This window comes from Ailuropoda melanoleuca, chromosome 3 (genome assembly GCF_002007445.2).
Source record: "Ailuropoda melanoleuca isolate Jingjing chromosome 3, ASM200744v2, whole genome shotgun sequence".
In the NCBI taxonomy this organism is placed as follows: domain Eukaryota; kingdom Metazoa; phylum Chordata; class Mammalia; order Carnivora; family Ursidae; genus Ailuropoda; species Ailuropoda melanoleuca.
In genome coordinates, this window is record NC_048220.1 from 55,741,041 (window position 1) to 55,767,334 (window position 26,294).

Consider the following 26,294-nt stretch of genomic DNA (forward strand, 5'->3'; position numbering starts at 1 on the left):
CCTGTCAGCCTCACCTCCTCTCTGTCAATCCTCAGTGTCCTCTTTCTTATAATGATCTGAAACAGGAATCCCTGACAATTCACACGGAACTCTCATAGCAGCTAGAAAAGAGTCGCAATTGACAATACGCTGAACTTACTTTACTTTGGGTGAAGGGAACTCAGACGAGATGGGTGTACTGAATCCCTTGCTTCTACGATAAAGAGATTTACAGTAAGCTGCTATCATCTGGCTTGACCTTGGCTGCATGGTACTTGCATAAATACGGACATGCAAACAGACCGTATTAGATTGAATAGCACCAAGTCACTGGAATAGAAAGTGGTTTGATAGGAAAGCAAGGCTCTCTTTATTCAGATTATGTCCTGGGGGCCTTTAGTTATAATCCAAAAAGCACCCTAAGTGTTAGCTGTTGTTCGGACAGATTAGATACTTTGCAGCCTGTTACTTAAGGTGTGCTTATATGTGGGGAAGCACTTTGTCAACAGTTCCATTTAGGGGCCCACACTGGGGACCCCACCTTCTCAGACCCTCTCTATATTGGGAGTATATGTGGATGGTACACATTGCTCAAATATTCAGTCTTTTGTCCTGACATGATTACTGTATAAAATGTAGACCCTGGGGCATCAGAGGAAGCTCTTCCCACTCACTCCTTTGTCTTTTCTTACCTTCCCTGAATGTGTGAGTGGATTTTAAGGATCCGTGGCTGGTTTCCCATTGTCCTGGTGTGACTTCCTCATGTGCACATCCTGTCACCTTCCTCAGTCACGTGAGTTCTCCATCACCCTGGCCTGGCCTGAGCCAGTGGAGCTCTGAGGAGGTGTGGGTGTGGCCCCAGGCTCGACAGACCCCAAGCCAGCAGACCACCACGGTGCTTAAAGAAAGAAGTCGGCTAGTTAACCCTCATCATTGCTGTCTTTGGTTTTCACCTCACAAAACAAAGGGCTTGGAGAATAGGATTTTTCATTATCTGATTCATTCTGTGCCAGTTGAATCCATTAAGGAAGAATGTAACATTATTGTGGCAACCTGATTATTTTCAATTAATAACTTTTCAAAAAAATGAGTAGGAAGTTGTAATCATTTCAAAAATATAGCCAAACACGGTAAATTGCATTTCTCCTTACATGGTAGACCAGTTTATCAAAAACAGAAAAGCCTCAGGGAAGTGACAAGATGTAGTTTTGTCCCCAAATAATCTAGAGAATTGAGTCTACTACAAAATATTAGGTATCGTGTATCTATTTATCATTTCTCATGAAAGGTAACCAATATTGGCAGATATGACCCTGAACTTAATTCAGGAGAAATAGATGCAGAATTATGAGTGTTGGTTTTCCAGAGAAATACAATTTCCCTAGGATGTCACCCTCAACTCCTTCCCTGCAATGTGTGCTAGAATGCATTCTAGAACCTTCTAGCCTTTCCTTTAGTAAGTATTTGGTAAGACTAGAATGCTTTTTTTTTCTTAATTCTAAAAATTTTCATCTGTTATACATTCTGCCCTCGTTTCTCTTCATTTTGTTGTGCTTTTTCACTCATGTGTTGACTTTCCTATTGAAAGTGAAGCCACAAGGCCTGGCTGGGTTCCTCCCACAGGCCTTGTCTGTGGGTTAGCGAGGCAGCCCCGAGTCCGGGTACATGTATTCTTCTCTAGCTCTGCTACTGTATCCTCTGTGGGGCCTGATTCTGTCCCTTGGCCTCACAGGGGCTTAATATCCTCTTCGGAGAATGAGAACAACCATCCATCTCTTGCCTCCCCCGAGCATGCAGGGAGGATTAAAGGCAACATTGAATCAAGAAGCCTGAAAGACATAAAGTACACTGTAGGTGGGTGTGGTCAAATCCCTTCCAGCCGAGGACAGTAGATGAACATTTCACACACCACACACACCCACCAGACAAGGAGCCCTTAGTTCCCTGCCGACAGGGCCTGTCTCCTTCATGTTTGTGTCTGCTTCCTCAGGGCTCTGCAGTGCTGGGCACCTGGGAGATGCCCAGGAAGAGTTGTCAGATCGAGTTTACATGAACGTGGTGCTGTTGTTTTCTCTCCAGGAGGTTGTTCTCAAGCATTTACAATTTCCAAAGTCAGCCAAGACAGGGACTAAAGCCACCAAGGGACCAGAAGTCAGGGCTGTGTGTGTAGAAAATCTGAAAGAAAGACATGTTTCCATTAGGTGTCCACACACTTCTCAAGCGTCTCCTGCTAGGAGGTCTCACGTGTCATTTGCATGGTTCCAAGCTGTCTGCAGGTTTCAACGACGTGCTCCCCGGACTGCTTTGTCTTCTGTGCACAGACAGGAGAGGGCGGGGCTTTGGGGCTGGTACTCGAGTGTGTGTCAGAGACCTGGTGTGTATAATCTATAGCGATTTTGGTTTTTCTGCATTGCCATATTTGATCCACTGATTCTGGAAAGATACCCTGTCTAGTTGTTTGAGGAGTTCTACAGACCATGGAATGGCACTAATGAAGGAGCCTGCAGCTTGTCCACAGGATACGACCTGCTCCTTCTGACTCTGGGTACCATCGGAGTGACAAGTGGCCAAGAGTGAAATGATCCCTCATTTTCTTAACTACAGGTTAAGGGGAATATTTTAAAAACATGAGATCAGATAAAAATGACCTACTCACATAAAAATATCCTTTCTAAAGGAGTTCACGGAGGGAACATTGCTACTTCCTCTCTTTTCCCTTACGTCCTTCGTTCATTCCCACTGGAGGGTGCCAGACATGGGGTAGATGTGAGCGTGAGAGGATCCAGACATTGCCTCAGTCAGGGGAGCTGGTCTTCAGTCTCCAGTGTAGAGGACTCCAGAAATGCCACCAAGTGCCTCACGAGTTAGCCACCGTCCACCTGCCGAATCCAGAGCAGGGCCCGGCTCCACCTGCCCTGGCATGTCAGGTGATGTTCTTTCCCCTGGAAAGGGAAAGCAAGAAGGGAAAGCAAGAAGCGGAGAGGAGGTGTTGCGGAAAGAATGGGGGCCTTTAGGTGGGCTTCCAGGCTGAAGGCAGGCCAAGCTAGGCCAGGAAGGAAATGTCTTATTCTGGACTGAACTGGAGCTTGGATCAATGTATTGGACTGGACATTCTGATTGAAGAGATCATTCTCATACCTAAAGGCTCTCAAAGACTTTGGTGCCTGCCCAAAACTCCATGCAGGGTGGGGAAGGCTGGCCAACAGCAGTTTAATGTGACTGGTGAAAAGCAGTACCGCTGCTCATTGTTTGGGATACAGGAAGTGCAGGTTGTCTGGGAGGGTGGTTTCACAGAATATATCAAAATAACTCAGCTGTTATGTTTCTAACTCACTTCAGTCCTCTTATACTCATTGTTTGGGGGACATAGAGAGCACACCCTTAGCTGATGACGATGAACTCTCGAGTTTATATTTCAGTTTATATGCTTTGTTACATTTTACCTAGTATTACATTCTTCGTGTAAAGGGCACTAAACTTAGGAGTGTGGCTCAGTGACTTTACCTTTGAACACACCTGTACACCTATCACCCTGATCAAGATAACCACCCACCGGAGAGGGCCCTCCCAGCCCATGCCCCTCTTCCTGGGCATTGCCCCATCTTCTGTTAGTTTTAGTATTGTTCTTATTGATGTTACATACTTTTTCTATATTAAGGATAAAACCTTTTATCAGCCAATTACACTCATTTCCCCCAGTTTGCTCTTTCCCTGTTAACACTGTGATGATACTTGTTACATACATACGTGTTCTCCCATTGTAAGAGGGCTTTATATATACTCTGTCATGTAAAAATATACACATACACTCACACAGACCCTAGAGTCTCTTAGAATCCATATCCTGTAACACTTCCTGAACACATTTAATAAATGAATGAAGTTTGGGGTGTAAGACAAAAATCAGCAGCTCTCACCACGCCACTTTGTAGTCACACATAGTAGTTGAGGTGAAAGCTTTCACACCTCCAGAAATCCCGGTAGGAGCTGACCTCGGGCCGCTGTGTCCATGTATGGATGTCGGAGCAGAGGGGACTTCGGGAAGCCCGCTGGAAAGTAGTGGGGCAGTGGTGAGGAGGACGGGCTTCAGGGTCAGAGGTACCTGGATTGAAATCCCCTCCCTACCGTTTATCAGCCCTGTGGCTCAGCAAACTATTCAGCTCCTCCAGGCCCTCCATTTGTCCTTCTTTCTAAGTGCGGATGATGTCACTTCTTTATTCTAGCCGTTGTAAGGATTATGTGAGGTAAGACCTATTAGAGTAACCATTACAGATGAATGCTCAGAACATTACAGATGGCTGCTCCTGGCAGAGCCCCGTGAGGGCCTAAACCCAGGCAAACGTTGTTACCCCGACTGGACCAGTGAAGCGATTAGGTCTCAGAGAGGTTCAGTTACCGCTGCCCCGGTGAACCTTTTACAACGGTGGGAACATTCTGTATCTGTAGGGCCAAGTACAGTAGCCACGTGTGGCTAATGAAGCCCTTGAAATGCAGCTAGGGTGGCTGAGGAATGGATTTAGTTCAATTTAAATAGCCACATATGACGAATGGCTCCAGTGTAACCGCACAGTTCTAGACCCCTCGGAAGTGCAGCCACGAGCCAGACCCAGCTCCCTGACATCCGGATCAGAACTCCTCCCTCTCTCCTGCAGGGCCCTTTCCTCTGAAACAGGAAACTACGGGTCATCTCCGCTTGGCCCCAGCAATAAGCCTGCTAAAGAGGGGCTCACCTCTGTTGGGTCTGTAGACAAAGCAAAACTCCTAAGTAACACGGGTGTTGGGGTTATAAACCCAAGGAAGAGGATGGCTCTTTCCCGGTAAGGGAGCGCACCAGTGAGCATCCTTGCATTTGGGCTTCGAGCCTGCAGCTTCAGGCCAGGGGTCCAGTGGGATCGTGCCCTGTTGCCTACTTGAGGCAGGAAAGTGGGTGCTGCTGGGATGGCAGGGACTTCATGTGTTCAAAGACCTCAGGGATCCGGGTGTCCTAGAATGAGAGTTTATGTAGTTCGTCTCTTCTGTTAGTTATTTCGACAGATGACAGGGGGCCCTTTTTTAATTTTTAAATTCTTTGGCATTGCTTAGTAAGACACTAAATCTAGCATCAAATTAGAGCACTAAGTTCAGATTCATTCTTTGTTCCAAATCCGCAACGGAGGTTGGGCCAAGGATGAGCCTAGTACAGACTTCAGTGTGGGTGGGAGAATGAAATGCGTAAGGAAGATCCAGCTACTTGCCTAGGCAGCTCCTGTCGCCCCTGCTGAGAGCCCTCAGCCGCCTTGCAGCCCTGTCCTGCCCTTGGGCTCAGCCCCTCCCCACCTCCACCTGCTCCGCCCATCTGCCGTGGGGGACCCTCCCATCCACACTTGCTGCTCAGTTTCTGCTCTTGAGGCATGGCTCTTCTTTCCACTCTCAAGGCTGTCTTCAGAGGGCAGATGCCTGATCTTTGAGCTCTTTGCGGAGAAAAAATGGCCCCCTGGGCCACACCGCTGTCTGCACTGTGTGGGTGCTTCCTGTCCTCACGCTCCCGAAAATGCCCAGGACTTTATAAACCACTCTTCCCCAAGTCCTTCCCACAGCTTGATGAGATCTCCCGAGGTCCACTCCCGGGAAGACATGTAGCCAGCACTGAGCCAGGAGGACGTGCCATTGTATTCCATAGACGTGACCTCTGAACCAGTCTGGGGTTTGAGGCTGTCCTCATTATGATACAGGGCACATGGTCTTTTATAGGCAACGTGAAAACATAACGCCCCACTTAGAAGGCAGCTTCCCGTATGAGGGTGAATTCTGAAGGACAAGACTTCCAATGTTTCTGTTTTTTTTTTCTTTTTTAACTAACAAAATCTGTATCGTTTACTATTGTGTCAGGCCCTATTCTAAGCAGTTTTAAAATATTAAGTCATTTACCCCCCACTTCAGCCTTTTGAGGGAGGGAGGGTAGATATTGTTATTATCCCAGCTTTACAGATGGGGAAATTGAAGCCTCGGGAGATGAAATAATCTGCCCGAAATGACACACAGAGCAGGTGGCAGAAGCAGGTTGCCCCCCCACCCCCGCCCCAGGCTGCCGGCTGCCCAGAGCGTGCTCTAACCGCTGATCTCGCCGGCCAACTCTTGGGATGCAGACAGGTTGAAAGCAAACTATACAAAGCCACTTCTGACTCAAAAGGGCGAGAAAATCATATGCTACCACTGACAATGCTTTTGCTATTTCTAAATCTTTCCTTAGAAAAGTTACTTTTGTCCCAGAGTCTATTCTGTGTCCCTTAAACAAAGGATGTGCTTGGCTCTACTGCCTCCCTTCTGACAACCGGGGCGGCCCCTCCTGCCCTCGGACGGTGATTTATAGGCTCCACAAGCCAGTCTCCCCAGCACGGGCCATGGGAGGAGATGGAGCCAGTGCTGTCTACAGTGAGAGGTCAGGAGACCCCAGACTTCCCCCTAACAGGTGGACGAGGATGCTTCCCCCCTGCTCAGCAGCCCCAAAATACAGTGAGCCTCCTGTCCCCTGCCAGTGGGTGTGGATGGGGATGCCGGGAAGAAGAAGAGAACTGAGTTGCAATGTGAGAAGCTGGCAGCTATGAACTATTTCTGTTTAATGACAGATTCATTGTCTCCTGCTTCAGCCTTGCAAATCGTTGTATAAAGGCATGAATGGGAAGACAATCAATGGGCGACACACTTTTTTCTGTTAGTCTCATCTTTACTAGTTAGCATCCATTCACTTCTAGCTGTCCACACCATTTCCGATTGACCTTTCCATGTCCAGGCTAAGAAATCCCAAATATCCACCAGGTACAAACCAGGGTTTGTTCCCAAACTCAGATTTCCCAGGAAGGCAGCCAAAGTGAGGCAGAGAATGCTCTATTTAATTAGGCCAGCCGCTTAAGTTCCTTTTGGAGCCTCCTGATTTCCTGGGTACGTAGGCTGGTACTTATTTTCAGCACTACTGTATTCGATCCTGCTGTAGTATTTTATTAAAATCTGTCCTGTCCTCCTTCCCTCAGAACAGACTGCTCCCGGCATCACATTTCACTTAGTTCCTGGGTCAAAAACGACTCAGGTGAGGAGAGAAGTTTGGAAACCTGAATTCTAGTCTAGATTCCCATGTAGCTTACCACCTTCCTCATTCACGAAACTGGCAAAATAATCTGTAAGGGGTTCTTAGGCACAAATGAATCATTTGTCAGAGTGCTCTAGAAAATATAAAATATAAAATCAGAAACTATTATCTGATAACTATGGATTTTCTTCTTCTTCTTTCTTCTTAATCCTGAAGATAGAGTTTCATTTTCTCTTTTTTCCTGTGGTCCAGGCAAACAACCAAGTAAGAAGAGCCTACTTGCTTTAACTACTTACCAAAGTTGTTTCTTATCTTTGATACATTCCTATTGTTATCCTTTAAACTCTCCTCAAGCTTTCCACGCATGTCTTTAAAAATAAGAAAAGAAAACTCGGTGAGAAATTAACAACAGGATTTATTTAAGTCTGTGTGAAACAGAATTAAGAGTTTAGGAAACCAGTGTGTGAAATGGAACTTATTTTCAGTTCCCATTGTTGCCAAGACAGAAATTTAGCTTTCTCTGTAGAACCAGCGGGATTCTTTAACCTTCTGTGGCTGGGTTTCGTGGACAGAAAACACTGAGAAACACCATATGGGATTTTATGTACGTCAGTAGCTTCTTCCTTCTTTCAGTTTGCATTCTGCATGCCCATAATCACTTGTAGACCTAGGAGGTATTTCTGGAGCCTGTGGCACACAGGACTGAGTCCTCGGGCCCTTCTCTGGACCAGCATCCCTGTCCCCCAGGACTCTGTCCCCTTGGACTCCAAGGGGCCAGCTCAGCACTGGAGCATTAACCGGTTTGTTCCGTTTTTGTTGTTGTTATTGTTATTTATTTGTCAGAGACAGAGAGAGAGAGAGAGCACAAGCAGGGGGAGTGGCAGGCAGAGGGAGAAGCAGGATCCCCACTGAGCAGAGAGCCCAATACGGGACTTGATCCCAGGACCCTGGATCATGACCTGAACAGGCAGGTTCAGGTGGCAGACACTTAACTGACTGAGCCACCCAGGGGTCCCTTTGTTCAGGTCTTTAGTGTCGCCTACCTGCTGTCCTTTTCCTTCTGCTTGTCTCCTGCTCACTCTGCATCCAGATCCCACTGACCTCTGTCTCCTAATGTCTTTGCATAACGAAGTGTCTTCCTGGGTGAATGTCACAGGTTCTATTTCTGCCACATTCCTGCCTCTGAGTCTATCTTCTTCATGGGGAAGGGGATGAAGTTTGCCTACCAGCTTTCTTTACCAGTCTTTTTCCCTTTTATGGGTCAGGGCATGGAAAACAAATTATAACTTACAGACCACTCTCTACTAAGACTTATTCTCAAGTTAAAGTCAATGATAATTTTGTTGGCATGTGGCAATAATTAAGAAATTTTAAAAATCAATATTAAAAGCAGGCCTTTCCAAACTGGTTTTTTTTCCCCCTCTCCAATCTTTGTCATTGTCTTGAAAGATACAGTCTGTTATCAATTAACCACCTCTCTAGAAACCACTGGAAAACATAGCATCTGGAAAATTTTTCCTTCTTCTGATAAATGCCTTTTAAATTAACTGATTCTCTTTTGAGACGTAAAGATGTAAGCCTGGGAGTTATGTGATTTCAAGGTTGTGGGCAGTATTTAAAATTTTTCTAAGTGCAGCTGTTCAGGTCTAAAGGCTGGATTTTAGCAAGCCATTCAAATGCAGAATGATTTGTTAGAAAATGGTCAAATAAATTATTTTCTGCATGGTTTCTTTCTTCTCACTGAGTTGGTGTCATTCATTGCCATTTGCCTCCTCCCAGTTATTTTTGTTCTAACGTATCTTCCACATTTTGCATTGTGCCTTCCTCTAGTAGCCTCCCACCTCACATCTGCTAAAATAATTTCCCCAAACGCCAGTTTAAGAAGAATTAGGTAATGTATTACCACACATCTCAGAGTCAAGTATCCTCCCTAGAACTTTTGTCCATTCATTCAACAAATATTTGAGCCCCCACAAGGACTACCTGTGCTTACCAAATTTGGGGCTTAATTATTTGGGGCTTTACCACCTCTTCCTGGTGCATAAGCTGCTACATGCTGGTCAGTTACACATTTCCTATATATTCTCTTCCTCTTTGGAGATTCAGAAGGTAGTGGAAAGTTTGGAATTACTGTGGAGTTGCTTTGTCGGGTTTTTTCCCCAAAGGTAATGCCCTTCCTTATATTTTGTTTGTTTGTTTGTTTGTTTTTGAGTAGGTTGTTCCTTTTGTGGGGCAAACAAAGAGGCTTTTAAAATATCTTTGTAGTTAGGTGATGGGAAATGCTGGAAAACCCTGCCTTTCACTTTTCCAGTGACAAACGTTGATTCAGAGTCAAGGTTGCCCAGAAGCGGCAAGAAGGCAGGCCGACCAGGTGTGGTGGCAGGTGGACGAGGCCAAACAGCTGTTGTGCAGGGTCTCCCTTGCCAGCTGTTAGCCCGCACAGTCTGCCCAGGGATCAGGTTTCAACATGTAAGTTCTGAATGAAGTCTCCCCTCCTCAAGAGAACTGAAAACCACACTGGTTTAGAGGCTTCTTATCTCTGGTTCATTAAAACGAGGAATCCATAAACGTGTATCCTCAGCCTTGCTTTGCATAGATTTTGGGAAGCTCACTCAGCATCTTTGCAGCAGTTTCCCAGCTGACAAAATGGCCCAGATCTAACCTAAATCCACACCACAATGCGAAATAAATTCTTCATCTTCTGTGGTCAAAGAAAACAGAAAACAGTAGCGTGCTTTTCATTTTCTTGAAAACCATTGTCAAACCCCAGGCTCTTATTTTTGACCCTAACACATCCTAAGCCCCTTCTTTATGAGCCCACTGTCCCAGGTTTTAAAATTATGTATGTGGTTTTGCTCCATTCTGCAGTATTTCTACTTTCCTTTTAAAAACTCTGGCCACGGTTAGGAATACACTGTACTGATTACAGTGAGAAAATTATTCTCATAATTCCCTTTACCCTCAAACTGTGTTTATTGAATCAGATTTCCCAATGTCCTAGAGTTCCCTTGGCCAGGCATAGTGTATTACTAATTATTACCCTGCTCTCCTGAAAGTGTCTGTAATCACCAGCATGTCTCAGCCGTCAGCGGGGATTTAGTCTCTGCGTGCTGGAGAATCTCATTTATTGTGTCACAGATTATTTTTCTGTTGTATGATCTAGTCTGATTAAATACAAACATGAGTTTCAAGATCTCCATCTCAGAAGGGTGTTGGTGTAGGTGGGAAATAGTTCCAGACTCATAACAGCAATCAGCTGTCTGATAATGTGTTTCAGCCCAAGGCACCAGCCCTAGTTCACTGAGAGCCACTGTTTTTGGAGAGTCTGTGGTGTTAGCAGTTGGAAACTCAGGTTTTCCGCGGACAATGCCTAGGGTCACGTCCCGAGTTTGCCACTTGCTATGTGTGTGACTTTGAACCAGATACTTCGATTCTCTGTGCCTTGACTTGCTTGTCTGTAAAATGGGAATAATAATGATTGTAACTGTATTAAATTAGATCATAAAGGGATTAAAGTATCATCGAGCATGTGGCAAACTCTCACCAAGTCTTAGTTATGATAATGACCCCAGGAATTGCTCACTAACCTGGGGGAGATACTGACTTTCTAATCATTTGTGAACGTGTTGGAGTAGAGTCCATAAAAGCTTGGTAGAACAAGTTACTCTCTCCATAGCTTATCTCTTGAGGAGGACCTGACATCATTGGCTGGTTAGCTCTTGTCCCTGAGCATTTACCGTGTTCCCTGATAGTCCGCGTGAGCTGTCCCCTCTTTGCAGGGCTTCCCGGAGCTGCATTTGCAGGCCCAGAACCTCTCCTCCGACTCAGCCTGGCAGGGCCACGCTCTTCCCGCAGCAGACCCCTCTCCCCCAGCTGCAGGGGTTAATAATGTTTCCTTCATCTGCCCATCGCCCACCCTGCTGTCCTCTGCTCTGCCTTCCCCCCCGAGACGTCATCAACTGAGGTGCCCAGGACCTGTTGAAGGAATAAGAAGGTCTCCTTTTTAGAGACTGGAATGTAAAAGCCTCCACCTTTGGAAGCAGGATGGTTTCTTCTTTCTGATCTTCTGGCTCCTCATCTCCGCTTCAAACATTGGGACACAAAAACTAACCTACGTAAGCTGTTGCTGGGATAGCTTCGGTGACTGCCTCAGGTGCTGCTGGACGCGCAGGGCTCGCTTATCTGGGGCCTGCGATCACCGACAGCAGGCAGCTTCCTCGCGCAGGGCCCGGTTCGCTGTGCCAGGTCCCAGCACAAAGGCGGTGCGGACTCCCGCAGAGCCGGATGACCCAGGAGCGCCATCTCGTGGGCGCCCCGATTGCTGCCTGCGAGAAGAAGCCGGTGTTCTTCCCCCAACCGAGGAGTCTCATTTCCCATTGCAGGGCCTGGGGAAATGCGACAAAAAATTAGATTCCAGATAATTTAAAAATGGCTGTCAGGCAGACTTATTATGAATAACCTACCTCTGGATTTAAATAGGGCAAGTGCCTTTTAGCTGCTCCAGATTCCTGTTGAAGTAGTAGCTATTCGGTTTGGAACACGGACTTTCAAACGGCCAATTCTGCATTTTACATGCATTGGTGAAAAAGAAAATTTTACATTCTAGGCATAACATCAGAGGGTTCAGAATTTTTTTTAAGTCAGTTTTTAAGGAGTTGTTTTTTGCATGAATTAAAAAAAATAAACAGTGGCAAAGTCTTCCTACTGAAAGTTTAATCAGCATCACCCAGGAGCTCATTAGAAAAGTATCCCAGACTCTGGACTCCCGGAAACAAACTGAGGGTTACAGAAGGGAGGGGGATGGGGGATGGGGTAACAGAGTGATGGGTATTAAGGAGGGCACATGTGGTGAGAGCACTGGGTCTGATTGTTATACGCAGCTAATGAATCGTTGAACACTATATCGAAAACTAATGATGTATTATATGTTGGCTTGTTGAACGTAATTAAAAAGAAAAAAGTATCCCTGTTCCAGACCTACCACATTAGAATCTGTGGTGAGGGGCGCCTGGGTGACTCATTTGGTTAAGCGTCTGCCTTTGGCTCAGGTCATGATCTCAGGGTCCTGGGATCGAGTGCTGCATCGGGCTCCCTGCTCAACTGGGAGTCTGCTTCTCCTTCTCCCTTTCTCACTTCGCTCTCTCTCAAATAAATAAAATCTTAAAAAAAAAAGAGAGAGAGAAAGAAGAAGGATCCGTGGTGATTCGTGGGCATATTGGCAGATACAAGTGCAGGTTACCAGAGTCAGATGGACCCCCTCTATTTTTGTCCGCTCGCTGGTACCTCCTTCTATGTCTCGTCTCAGCCATATGATCACATCCCTTCAGGCTCCGTGGCCCTTATATGACACAAGATCGTAGTTTCCTATCTTGTCTGCTCCTGGGTCAGCCAAGGGACAACTGAAATCATGTGCGGCAGGTCACGCTGAACATGGGAAAAACCTGTGCAAATGTCAGGGGAAACTATGCATGAGAACTCTTACATTTCATACTCGGCCATCATTGGATAATATGCTTTACACCAGCTACAACATCAGCTGAGCGAATGTTCACCGATAGTCTTCATCTTGCCTCTAAGAGTGTGTGGTCAGATTCCACCAAGTTTTCATGCTCCTCAGGCTAGTCTTTCCAGAGCTCAGAATAATAAAATGATACTTTATGTTCCTTAACAAGACCTTTCACACATCTTGCCTTCCTGGGGTCTCAGAACTGTTTCCCGTGGAGCCCAGGATAGGGGCACCGTAGGTACTCAGTGGAGCTTGTTGATGAAACTGCTAAGTATCCCTCAGCAAGGGCCAAACCCTGGCCTGATGTCCTTCACACTGAAGCACTTACGATCAGCCCATGATGTGCGTCATTAGAGACTGATAGAGCTACAGGAGGACACTATCGTATCACTAATCAACACCGATGTTCATTAAGGAAACAGGCTCCTGACGGCTGAGAAATCCTTTGATAGCACTCAGGGATTGACGTTAGGGAGGATATTAGCTGTTTACAAATATTCCCTTCGCCTTGAAATGGGGGCAGGGTTGCACAAATAAAACACAGTAGCAAGATATTACTCTCGTTTCCTTGCATACATTTTTTAAAAGATTTTATTTATTTATTTGACAAAGAGCACACGAGCAGGAGGAAGGGGTAGCGGGAGAAGCAGACTTCCCGTTGGGCAGGGAGCCTGGTGCAGGGAGCCTGATGCAGGACTTGATCCCAGGACCCTGGGTCGAAAGCAGACAGTTAACCGACTGAGCCACCCAGGCACCCCTACTTGCATACATTTTAAAAGGGAAACCAATAGCCAAGAAGCTGTTGGACAATAAATAGATGAAATTTTAGGAAAACATATCAGCTGAAAAAGCCTGAGAATGCTAAGAGATATTAACCTCCGTGTTGCCCCAGCCCCGGGTGTCTCCTGTTCCCAAGAAATGGTACTGATTGTCAAGCAGTAAAAATGAAATATTGAGAAAAAATTGTTACGCAGTTCTTCACCGAACTGAGGCACAAAAATATCCAACTCAAATTAGGGCAGACTGTCGCATTGTCTGCAATTTGTGAAATTATGGACCTTTTTGCCCCTAATTTACTAAAATAGGAAATGTGTGCTGTTTTCTTTTTACTGGATTCATTCTAATTAGCAATGTTTTCTCAAATCATTTGAAAGAATTCAGAATGTCAGTGCTTCAAAATTACTTTCCTTAAAGTTAAAATGTAGTTATAACAAGTCGCTTCGCATAGGAGGGAAAATACACATTCACGCTCCACAAAGAAAGATAGTCTATCACAGTCAGGACCTTGAAAGCAGAACTTAGCAGCAGGCAGATAGTCTCTGAAAACCTTACTATCCCAGCACACTGCCTGTCGGTGTATCATACGAATGCATTTAATAAAAGAGTGCAAGAGACACGATGTTACCTTTTTACTTCTTTTTTCAACTTTTTACCTTTAAACATTTCACATCGAGAGAAAATGCCAGAATAAAACAACGAACACTGATACCCATCTACGGTCCCTCATGATAATGTGCTCACCGTATTTGTGTTCTCTCTCTCTTTCTGCCTCCTTTCTGCCCTCCCAAACAAGGACCTGCTCTTAAACAGCCTCCGTAAAATGATCAAATTCAGGACAATTTAACACTGATAATATCCCCAACTAATACATCGTCCTGACTTGACTTTTGCCAGTTGTCCCAGTGATGCCTGTCTATCATTTTCCCCTTGATCTCGGATCTAATCCAGATTCACATGTTGCATGTAGGCATGGGCCCTTCGGTGTCCTTTAAAAAGGGACAGTTCCCATTCTTCTTTGTCTGCCAGTGCATTCACTCTTTGGAAGAGCACAATCTTCCTCGCAATGCAAATGTGAGATTATGCTTTTGGGGGAAAAAAAGATGGTGATTTTCAGAGTTTCACACGAGGAGGTACCCGACGTGGGTTTGTTCCCCTGTCGGTGATGTAACTGATCACTTTGTGGCGGTCATGTCTGCCAGAGTCTGTCTCTGTAATTAACAAATTGTTTCTTGCAGGGGCAGTAGGGAACTCTGACACCACTAATTCTGTTTCCCAATAAATTTCAGCATCCACTCAGTTGCCTGATCAGTTATTACTGCTTTGGTCAAAATGGTGATTTTTCTCTTTTATTTCTTTGCATTTACTAGTTGGAATTCTACTGTGAGGAAAAGTCCCTCTCCCACCCTCTTTCTGTTTTACCTCTTTATGTCTTTGTGAGCATCAGTAGGGATTTACAGGTGGTTTTGATTCAGTTGGCTATTACTTATCACTCTCACCATCCGTTTTGATGCTCATCTTGCCTCAACTTTGCGCAGCGGGCGCCCCTTCAGTCTCACTCCTGGGCTTGCTCATCATTAGTCTGCGAGTGTCGTTTATTCTTTAGCCCTTAGCATCTCTGTTTTGAAGTTCTTAATTCAAGTCACTGCCCGAATGACAGATTTTATTCTTGCAACAGATTTTTTTTTCTTTTAGCTATTGCTATGCCCCAGTTACTGATCTGATACATGGTCCAGTGGGAAACCAGACCATTATTTCAGCCTTTACAATACAGCAGGTTATGGTAGGGGCCACCATGGGAGCATCAAAGCAAAGCCCTTTATCCCATTGGATTGAATAAAGAAGCTCCTGAGAGAACGTTTATCACCTCCTAGACATGGAAGATGAGTAGAAGTAAACATGGGGAGGAGGCACAGTGGTTCAGGCTAAGGGAACCACCTATATCTCTGAGGAATTCCCACTCCCTGGGAACCTGTCAGAAATACCAATAATAGGACCCCATCCCAAACCAATGAACTCAGGATCTCTGGCCGGGAGTGCAGTCCTAGCGTCCGTACATTTTAATTTCCATATATAGCTTCTAGAGAATTTATCATGAGAAACGGTGTCATGTGTCATGGAGCTAAAACCTTCACAACTAGGGGCACCTGGGTGGCACAGCGGTTAAGCGTCTGCCTTCGGCTCAGGGCGTGATCCCGGCGTTATGGGATCGAGCCCCCACATCAGGCTCCTCCGCTGTGAGCCTGCTTCTTCCTCTCCCACTCCCCCTGCTTGTGTTCCCTCTCTCGCTGGCTGTCTCTCTCTGTCAAATTAATAAATAAAATCTTTAAAAAAAAAAAAAAACCTTCACAACTAAAATTTTACAAGATGCATTTTATTTTATAGGATTTTGAACTCAACAACGAACTAAAGATGAATGTCCTCAATTTGCTAGAAGAAGTTTTGCGAGACCCAGACCTTCTTCCCCAGGAAAGGAAGGCCACGGCGAATATCCTGAGGTAAAATGCAGTTACAGGAGCCTCCTAATGACATTGGTTGATTGGAGCAATGTTCTAGAAAATAAGATCCTATCAGACCAGGAAGGTGTATCTTAGACTCCTGGGGGCAGCAAGGAGTCTGCCGTCACCACAAAGTGTGACGTTTCATCTTCTCTTTCCCGGGGGCATGTTGGTGTCTGTTGCCTCGGGAAGACTTGGCCTGGGCGATGTGGCTTGTGTGGCTGTTCAGGAGCGCAGTGGCTCCTGTCTGTGTGGGCGACAGTGGCTTCCTGCAGAACCAGAAATGAAAAGGAGGATGCCTTGAGGATCCTGTCCTGCAAGCCCAGCAGGCACTGCAGAGACATGCAGTTTTCCTGCCATCGGGTCTAGTTGTTGATCATAAGCTCATGTCTATGAGCAGGATGGTAGCATTTCTGTGTGAGTCCTGTGCCCCCGGCTTGTGGATGTGCACCATATAGCAGTTACGTGTTTCTCTGGCTTGTTTCACTGATCCTAGACCAGTTTCATTGACAACTTCTCACATCGTGGGATTCTTACATCATGTAGGTTGTATAAAAGCTCGTTGGTGTGATAAAAGCTTGACCTTTGGGCTTCCCACGAGAGACTCTTTGTGGCTGTCATTACACCCAGCATCCAAGCAGGTAACAAACTTTCCTACAGTTGCTTGAACTGATGGGTGGATTTTTTTTCTCATCTGCTCTGCAGGAGGAAGACAGCCATCAGTGGTGTTGTGCAGACATTTCAGTTACAGCTTTTCCCCTGACTCCTGGCCATATCATTTGTCCCTGCTTAGGGATGGGAAGCCCAGCATCTACCTGCTAGACCTGGTAGCCCTTTACCATTTTGGCTTCTAGTTCCATCTTCATTTGCAATCTCTGGAAAGAGTCCTTCCTTTCTTCTAAGCCTGACTATATTGTTTCTTTGTTATCCAGAATTTTGTGTATAGAGGGGAGTCCATCTTAGCTGAGACTACCATATTTTTGGAAGTCACTCTCTAACGCAGAGATGCTGGATTTTGGTCTGTAACATTTTAGCAATTGGCTCATAAGTCATTCTTAGTACCATCAATTCAAGCTCCCACCACCAGACCCTTCTTTGGTTTAGGGGCTTGCAGGTGGAATGTGTCGCCCCAAAACAGATATGTTGATGTTCTAACCCTAAGTACCTCAAAATGTGATTTTATTTGGAAACAGGGCCATTGCAGATGTAATTAATTAAGATGAGGTCATACTGGAGTAGCATGGGCCCCTAATCCAATATAACTGGTGTCCTTATGAGAAGATGGCCATAGGAAAATAGAGACATAGAGATGGTCCTGGGAAGACAGAGGCACAGAAGGTGGTCCTGGGAAGACGGAGACACAGAAGGTGGTCCTGGGAAGACAGAGGCACAGAAGGTGGTTCTGGGAAGACAGAGGCACAGAAGGTGGTCCTGGGAAGATAGAGACGCAGAAGATGGTCATGGGAAGATGGAGCAGAGACTGGAGTGAGGCAGCTGCAAGGGGAGGAATGCCATTTGCTTGAAAACCACTAAAAGTTAGATGAGGCAGATTCCTCTACAGGTTTCAAGAGGTAATGTGGCCCTGCCAACACCTTGATCTTGGACTTCTAGTCTCCAGAATTCTAAGACAATAAATCTCTGTTGTTTTAAGCCACCTAGTTTGTGGTACTTTATTAGGGCAACTCTAGGAATCTGAATACTTCCTAGAAGTTTGTGTCGCCAGGGATATTTGACTGGACAGCCGTCAGGGAAGCGAGGGTGTTCAGACTGGGGAAGACTCTTGGGATTAGCAAATATGAAACCCCATGTTGCCCATCCCCTCACAACACCCATGCCAGACATTACCAATCAATCCTAAGGGCTTTCTGCCCGCACGAGTGGTGAGCTCAGAACTCCCTTGACTGGCACGTCATTAATTGGAGTTGGCCGTTAAGATGAATCCTATTTACCATTCCAGGCCTTTATTATTTATCAGGCTTAAGATGCACAAATTCTTTTTGTTGAATAAATGACCTGAGAATTGGAGGTGTAGGATCAAAAAGAAATAGAAATTTTAGTAGATGGTACAGCTGGGAGCATGACATGGAGCAGGGTCTGATTGTAACTTTTGCAGGATTCACAGGTATAATCTTGGTTCAGCCACTTACGGCTGTCAACTTTCTTAAACAGTCTAAACGTCAGTTCTCTCATTTATAAAATGAGACTAGTAGTCCCTACTATTAAGTTGTTTTGAAGATTACATGACATAATATGTACAAAGAAGTTAACACAATGCCTGAAACATAAGTAGCACTCGTTTTACTGGTACACTTATTATGATTATGATTATTAGCTCAAACAATAGGTCTTAGGAAAAATAATTTCTTCCATGAAGGCAATATGGCGTGAGTAAAACCAAGCTAGGTCTCAGTCAAACTCAACTTTCCTTAGGCTTCATCACCTTATCTATACAAAAGAGATTATAATAACATTAAAAACCAATTTAATATTGCACAAAGACATGAATGGAATAAAAAAATCATTCAAATGTACACTTCAATGAATTATTTGACATGGGAATTATATCTCAATATAGTTGAAACTATAGTCCTAACCCACTTGCTATTTTGTAAAAGAAAAAAAGAAGTAAAAAGCAAAACAAAAAAGCGGTTCTACTAATGGGATGCACTCAGGTGACCACCCACAATTCTGATCCCTTGCAAAGTCTTCCCAAAGTGATCCCAAAAGTCCCAAGAAATGTGTGCTCAGGAACAAACCCAGTCATTTTTCTGCCTCAGCATCTTTATTCAAGTTCACTGCCCAGACGCCACTTGAGGGAGAGACCTTATCGGTGCCGCCATTGTTTCTGTCAAGAATGCTGTCTGACAGCCCTCTACAGCCACATTTCCCTATCGAAAAGCTGACAAAGATGCCACCTGCGCCCCGCCCCGTGGGCCCCAGAGCAGCCTCACTTAACCCAGGGTCTTGCTCTCGTGAAAATAGCTCCTTTGGCTCCTGGTTCTACATCTTTCACCATAACAATTCAAAATTCACCCACAGAGCCAAGCAGGGAATAGATATTATGCCATCCATTCTCCTACCTCTGACCATCTTTCTTCCCATGAGGTCAAGACAAACAAAAGTCTTTGTTTAGCCCTGAGCATATCAACTAAAGCAGACAGATACCAGTGGGGTCACCAGCCCATTAGCTGAGCAAACAGCCAGACCCTGAGTCCCAGGTGGGTCAGCTGGGTCTCAGAGGCACTAACTTATCTTCCCAACAAGTGAGTGTGTAATAGATTGTGCAAAAAAAAAAAAAAAAAGAAAAAGAAAAAGAGAGAGAAAAGGAAAGGAAAGAAAGAAAAGAAAAGAAAAGAAAAGAAAAGAAAAGAAAAGAAAAGAAAAGAAAAGAAAAGAAAAAAAAATCCTGGTGCAAGAAAACTACTGACCTTTGACTGAAGTTTCCCTGCCAAGTAATTCATTCCATCTGCACTAAGCTTAAGGGTCTCTGCCCCAGCACACAAAATTGTGATTATAGGAGGAATAAATGATACATTAATTTATCAGGGTTTTTGAAAATTTACCATACAGTTACTTATGTTTATATGTATGATATTTACATATTTATACTTTTTAAATCATGTCAGAATGATTAGAAAGTAGAGTAGGAAGTAAGACCTCGATATAACCATCACTGATGGAATGCCATCATTCATGAAATCTCTCTTTCTGAAAAAATATCGTCATGGAGTATATGAGAAACAGAACTCAAAAGGATTATTTGATAAATACATGAAAATTATAATAATTATATGATAATTATATGAAATAATTACGTGGAAAATTATAAAGATGTTTCTGTTCATTTTTTAAGATTTTATTTATTTATTTGACAGAGAGACAGCCAGCGAGAGAGAGAACACAAGCTGGGGGAGTGGGAGAGGAAGAAACCGGCTCCCAGGGGAGCATGGAGCCCAATGTGGGGCTCAATCCCAGGACCCTGGGATCAGGCCCTGAGCTGAAGGCAGACGCTTATTAATGACTGAGCCACCCAGGTGCCCCTGTTCATTTATTTTTTAATTTGGAAACAAACAGGGAATTATTTCCAACGAAAAGCAGGAGATTTTAGTACTCAAGGTTTCCATGCATTTGTGGACATCTGACTTTTTAAAAAATATGCCAGAGCATAGGTAGAAACGAGCTCAGGTAAGCCTGGCAGGAAGCAAAGCCATGCCCAAGAAAGGGAAGGAAGGAAGAGGTGGTCTGGCAGGTCCCAGCAGGTGAAGCAACAAGCGATTGAACCATTCACAGAGTAAGGAGGAGCAGAGACGGAGATAGTCACACGATGGGCATAAGCCAGCAGGTCTCTGTAGCAAACAGGCAGCCCAGAGAGTGTGGGCCAGTCTGGGGACAGAGGCCAATTGCTCTTGGCTCTGTTTTTAAGCCTATCTGATTTCTACTCTTGAAAGAGGACTTTTCCAGTCACAGAACTTGAATAATCCCATTTCCTTTTGAATGTTTTATTTGGCATTTCATTATAAATGCACAGACATTTAACTGATCATGCCAGCTGGGAGATGTGAGAGAAACCCAGTAGCCTGGCATGTCCCTCAAAGCACGAAGGCAGTCAGAAGACTAGGAGAACGTCTGTCCTCTGTTGGAACGGGGGCCAGAGGTAGAGGGGCCTTCCCATCGGGAATATTTGTGAACATACCTCCTAGTGAATAGAAGTTGTGGTTGCGAGAGATAGAGACATATCACATTGTAGTTAAACGTAGCCCTGACATTAGAGCTGTACTGCAGTCAAGCTGTATAACAGTGCGATGTAAACATGAAATGTACTTAAACACATATTACGTTTATACAGGAAACTGAAAGCTTCCAAGAATAAACCACTTCTGTCTCACACAGTCTCACAGGGGTCACTATGATGAGGAAACTTAACTGGCATAAGTAGTCTGTTGTGTTGTTTGTGACTAAAAACCTCTGCTCAAGACTTTGGTATTTCTAAAATACCACTTCTTCTCCAACGTCGTCTGACTAGCTGGCTTCTGAATCAATGTAGACAGAGATCTTGGTAGACAACTAACATGCCACAAAGTGAAAAAACAAAACAAAACGATGACTGACTTCATGGGCGGGCAGCTGAAGTGGGTTCAGGTCATGAAAAGGTGTCCCACAAACCTCACAAAGCCCTAAGAAACATCAACAGGCATTTGGGAAAAGAGAAAACGTTAGATAATTTAATAGGACCAGAACATATCTTGGAACATTAGCGTGAGATCACCAAGGAAAGGAACATTTGATAGAAGCTAACTAACTTCTTGACCACTTCTTTCCGAGGAAAAACTATTGCCCAGCCTCATTAAAAAAAAAAAAAAAGAAGAAGAAGAAGAAAGAGAAAGAAAGAAAAGATCTTTTCCATGGGTACACATAGTTACGTGGCCACTGAGCTCTCTCCAGGAACCTAGACTACCCTGGAAAGAATGACATCAGCTTTGGGACAGAGTCACTTTTATCCCCTATGTGTAATCCTTCTGTGTGATTTAACAGTCTTTGGAGAAAGACTTGCATTTGCTTATTTTTTCCTCACCTTAATCCGCCTTTTATCATATGCTGAGTATTTCTTTCCACTCACAAATGATACGGCTCACTGCTAACAAGAGGACGGCCATTCCTTTACTCTAGAAGGAATCTTCTCCCTGGTAAACAGCCAAGAGCTTTTGTAAAAGAGGAAGATAGAGGAAGAGACTGGACTTTTTTGGATGTGTTCTGTGCTGGATCTTTGAAGAGGTGCCTTTGCACACCTGCCTAAGACAAGCGAGGGCAATGGGACAGCTCAACAGACCAAAGCCGGGGCACGTCAGTTCCTTTGAGTGTTGGTTTCCTCATCTGTACAATGGAGATGAGAATGCTTACTTTGAAGGGATTTTTTATGCTCTGAGAGTTTATGTCAGATGGCTCATGCACGGCTGGCATGTGGCGGGTATACAGTGAGCCATCTCTGTTGAGTCCATATTTTTGAGGGGGGTAGTTTTGTTTTCATCAATCCAGAGCACCTCGCAGCATCACGTCATTATTCTTTGGAAACTACCTTCCTCCAGCAGACAGGCTACATGTCTTCAGACCGACTATTGAAACATTTTAGTACTTTAGTATGTGATTGTGCCTTCATTTTGGAAAACTTAAAATGGCCCAGATGGTAAGTTACATAATCAGCATCATTCTCCTGGACTCTGAACTTCTGTTGGACATGAAATATCACTCCCACTCTGAAACCAGCACCCACTTCAGGATTAATTAACTTATGTATTTATTCAGTCATTCATCACTGCAAAAACACACTGAGAGCTGACCGGCTGTGTGTGTAGCTGCAGCACCAAATGTGCCTCAGGAGAGGCCACCTGGGAATCAAGGGAGGAGAGTTGCTGCCGGCCTCTGCCTTGCCTTGTTCAAATTCTTGCCCCCCCAGGAGCCCCGCCGAGCTGCTGGGTCTACATATGCACAGGAAGGGGGTGGCTGTGCATTTTCTGCCTCAGCCTCACAGGGGAGGGCCAGGGTGGGGGCTGGAGGAATGTGGATGGGGCCCATCAATACTGATAGTATTATGGGATGCCCAGACTCATGGCTCAGATCCTCTCACCAGCGCAGAGCACGCCAGCTCTCCCCAGGCTCGCTTTGACGGTGGGTGTTTCATGTCCCACCTTGTACGTAACAAGTTGGCCCCCTGGGATAAGCCAGCTCTCTCGATGATATTTTTCTGTTGCTTCGACTTCTCTTCGGCAGCTCATGTCTCTGTAACCTCCAGCTGGCGGCACAGCCTCGTGGACCCAAACCCTCCAGCCTCCCAGCCAGGGAAATCCAAAGTGCATGTGGTCGTCTCATCCCTGGCATGTCTGTTTTCTTTTCATGGAGGATTTTTTATTTTTTATTTTTTTAGGGCCCTTTCACAAGATGATCAAGATGACATCCACCTAAAATTAGAAGATATAATTCAACTGGTAAGTCCAGCCATAGTCTCATCCCACAGACTTATGTGCAAACTCCTTCTCAGAGGCGAGCAGTATTATGTCTGTAACTGACCACAGTTCTATCCGTGAAGCACTGTGTGATGACCTAAATTCGACTCGGGGTTTAGCAGTTGGTCCATGCTGTTAATGTTGGCTGATATTTCTGAGCTCTCTGCCATTTTCTTCGTAGCAAGAGTCTCTGATGGACGTTGTCCTTGGAGCTGCTGCCGTGCCCTGCCGGGCACCTGCTCGCGGTGTGTTTCATCCCCACCTTCCTCTCTTGCAGACAGACTGTGCAAAGGCTGAGTGCTTTGAGACCCTGTCAGCCATGGAGCTGGCGGAGCAGATCACCCTCCTGGACCACGTCATCTTCAGAAGCATTCCCTACGAGTGAGTGCGGCCCTCACCGCTGCCGGCCCCTCAGGCAGGCCTGTGGGCTTAGAGCTTGTGTGTGCACAGAGGTGTGAGCCTTAATCTTATGGTGGTTTGGTCTGACTTCAATGACTTTTGGTCCCAACTGAGGTTAGAAGTATTGATTTGGAAACACTGGGGACTGTAAGGATGGTCACTGTTGTGTTTATGACCAGCAGTTCCCACAGAATGTGAATTTCTTTGTACACTCACATCCTCACATCATAGGAACCTCAGTATGGCTGCAACCATGGTTCTCAAACCGCATGGTGCCTAAAATCCTTTGGGAAACTTGTTAAAAATGTGTATTCCTAAATTTCCCCTTCAGAGATTTGGATTCTAGTAGGTTTGAGGCCCAGGAAACGGCATTTTCCGTGAGAATCCCAGACACGACTGTGTGATCTAAGACTATACCTGGAGAAGCACTGATGATGGGTGAAATCTGGAAATTCTGCTACAATTACTCACCCGCTTCCACGAATCAACAAGTATTGCCGAGCCTTGAGACTCTACGACAGTGTAGATAGGTTCCCAAGATGGAGCTTTACCCAGGTGTGTGCGGAGCTGACCCGTGCCACGGCAGCTGCCCCGTGGTGAGCACCCGTATCACCGCTTCGACCTCCTCACGTAGAGCATGGGGGGCCCACTAGCCCCTTCCCACTGCAGCAAACAGCTCCACAAGCCAGGCCTTTGTTTGGACCAATGACAACTGTTGGCCCACATCCTCGAAAGACTGAGTTGAGGGTAAAGGAGGGACTGGGCAAGAGATACAAATGTGACGCATGTCATAGGTGGAGAAGAGGCCATCATGATGGTGAGGGTCAGGCGCGGCAGTGGGTGGTCAGAGCTACCCCTACGTCAGGGAGGCATAAGCGGCAGGGCCAGAAGATGCCCCTGCAGGCTTTTCTGTAGGCGTTCTATCTTCTCACCCTCCCTGTCTCTACCAATGAACAAGGTTGGAGGGGAAGAAATGCGGACTATTGGCTATCCAGGTGAACCCAGTGACTTCTTGAAGACTTGAGTTAGAAACCACAGTGCCATGGGATGCCTGGGAGGGGCTCCATTGGCTAAGCACCCACCTCTTGACTCTGGCTCAGGTCATGATTTCAGGGTCGTGAGATCGACCCTTGCTCCGGGCTCTGCACAGGGCATGGAGCCTGCTTGAGATTCTCTCTCTTTCTCTCTCTGCCCCTCCCCCACTCTCTCTCTCTCTCTTTCTCTCTCTCTCTCTCTCCCCCTCTAAGAAAAAAAAGACTCCATAGTGCCCCTCCCCCCACTCCCTGACTCCCCTCTAGTGCAGTGGGATTCAGTGGGAGAGATGAACTGACCTCTGTGAAGGAAGAGAAAGAGCAAAGGCCAAACCCCCACGGTTGGTCTCTTCCTGGGACTCTCCCTTCCTCTACTCTCCTCCTTGCTGGCTTGGATATCTACCCATTATTTTTGTCTGTGGAACTGCCACACCTTTACGTCCAACAGCCTTGCAGGAACTTGGAGGAACAAAAAAACCTTTTGCAGGGACTCACTCAACATTTCTGGCTTAAGAGTGTATCAGAGTAATTTCATTTCAGGTTGTTTGTTGTCATGCCTATACAAAATACTTCCTATAGACACCAGCTTGCCTGGCCATTGCTTGCTGTGACCTGGTGGGCTGCTCGTGAGTGAGGTAAAGGAGCAGGGATGTTATTCAGAAGACAGACCTTCCAGAAGGCTGAGCTCCTACCACTGTAACTGCCTTCCCCATATGAAGTGGTAACAACAGTGTTTGTTCAGCCTTCACGATGTGTCCTGTTCTGGGCCCTGGGGAGAGCAAAGGAAAATCTCTACCCATGGATTTGATGTCGTCCTGGAGAAAATCAGAGCAAAGTAGAGGAATACATGTTGTTCATGATTAACATTTTTGGTAGTGATGGATTTTTCAGGCCTTCTGCCAAAGCTTAAAATTTTTTTAAGCTGATCCAGGGAAAATAGTCTTGGTTCCTGAGTTAGTGCTTAACATCTTTATTCTTCACGTGTTGGTCATTGTGTTCCAGTTTCAGAGAAGCCTTTATCGTGATTCTTATTAATAAGGACAAAATTTCAAACATTTATAAGAGAAAGGTGGAAATTGAAAAATCTTTTTCTTTTTGGCATCAAGTGGTAAAATGTTGGAGATGAGCCAAAATTCATTTGAGAGTGTCGAATTTAATGTATATAATTTTTATACCCATTGTTCAGGATCACAGCTGCCATTTAAAAAACTTAATTGGTTTTCTGTTCTGTTTTGAACTTACAGAGAATTTCTTGGGCAGGGGTGGATGAAGCTGGATAAAAATGAAAGAACACCTTACATTATGAAAACCAGCCAACACTTCAATGATGTGAGTAACCATAAAAATAAAACCGGGCATGTCGTAAGAAGTTGAGTATCAGGGTCTTAAGACTCCTTCTCTAAAAGAAAGCAAGCCTACCCCCCACTTTTTAAGCAAAACTGATGAAAGATTAAAAAAAAAAAAAAAAGCTTAAATCTTCTCTAAGAGCTCACAGTGATGTAATCACTTCCAGTTAACTTCCGGACATAAGAGATTCACTTCCGATGGTACCCAAGTCTGGTAAGTGCTCAATAATGCGTAGATTGCTACTATTATTGTTACCACAATCATCATTACTTCGTGGTCATACATTGACTAGTTGTAATGGCACATGTGTCATTGGTCCCTGGTGGTGCTGGCGACAGTAAGGTTGGGTTAGTACAAATCATCCTCACTATTACTGAACATTCAGCACATATGCGTTCCAGGGTTGGAAGGGACCCCTTTGAGCATAATTACAGTGTTATTGCAGCTGTGCACAATGGTGACCAGCTGTCAGTCCATCTCCCTGCTCTGCTTTTCTCCAGCAGTAAGACGGAGTTGCTTTTATACCCACCAGCTCCTAATTGGTTTGTTCTAATGATCTTCATCCTTTGGCAGAACGACATATGTGGGAATATCTTCAGGGCTATCTAGGCAAAGGGAAGGCTTCCTTTCCAGTTCTACTAAAAGACAATAAAAGGAATAATGATGATGTTAAAAAAGGAGAAAAGACTATGAGGA

General features: G+C 45.2%; 1 protein-coding gene across 1 annotated transcript in view; it reads left to right on the top strand.

Moving 5' to 3' along the window:
- The window catches only part of RASGRF2 (Ras protein specific guanine nucleotide releasing factor 2), a 229,871-nt gene that overhangs the window by 186,181 nt on the left and 17,396 nt on the right, over nt 1–26,294 (top strand). Inside the window, exons 19-22 of the mRNA XM_019796394.2 lie at nt 15,711–15,823; nt 22,743–22,803; nt 23,099–23,202; nt 25,496–25,580. Of these exons, the coding sequence (XP_019651953.1) occupies nt 15,711–15,823; nt 22,743–22,803; nt 23,099–23,202; nt 25,496–25,580 (363 nt within the window). The remainder of the gene's footprint in view (nt 1–15,710; nt 15,824–22,742; nt 22,804–23,098; nt 23,203–25,495; nt 25,581–26,294) is intronic.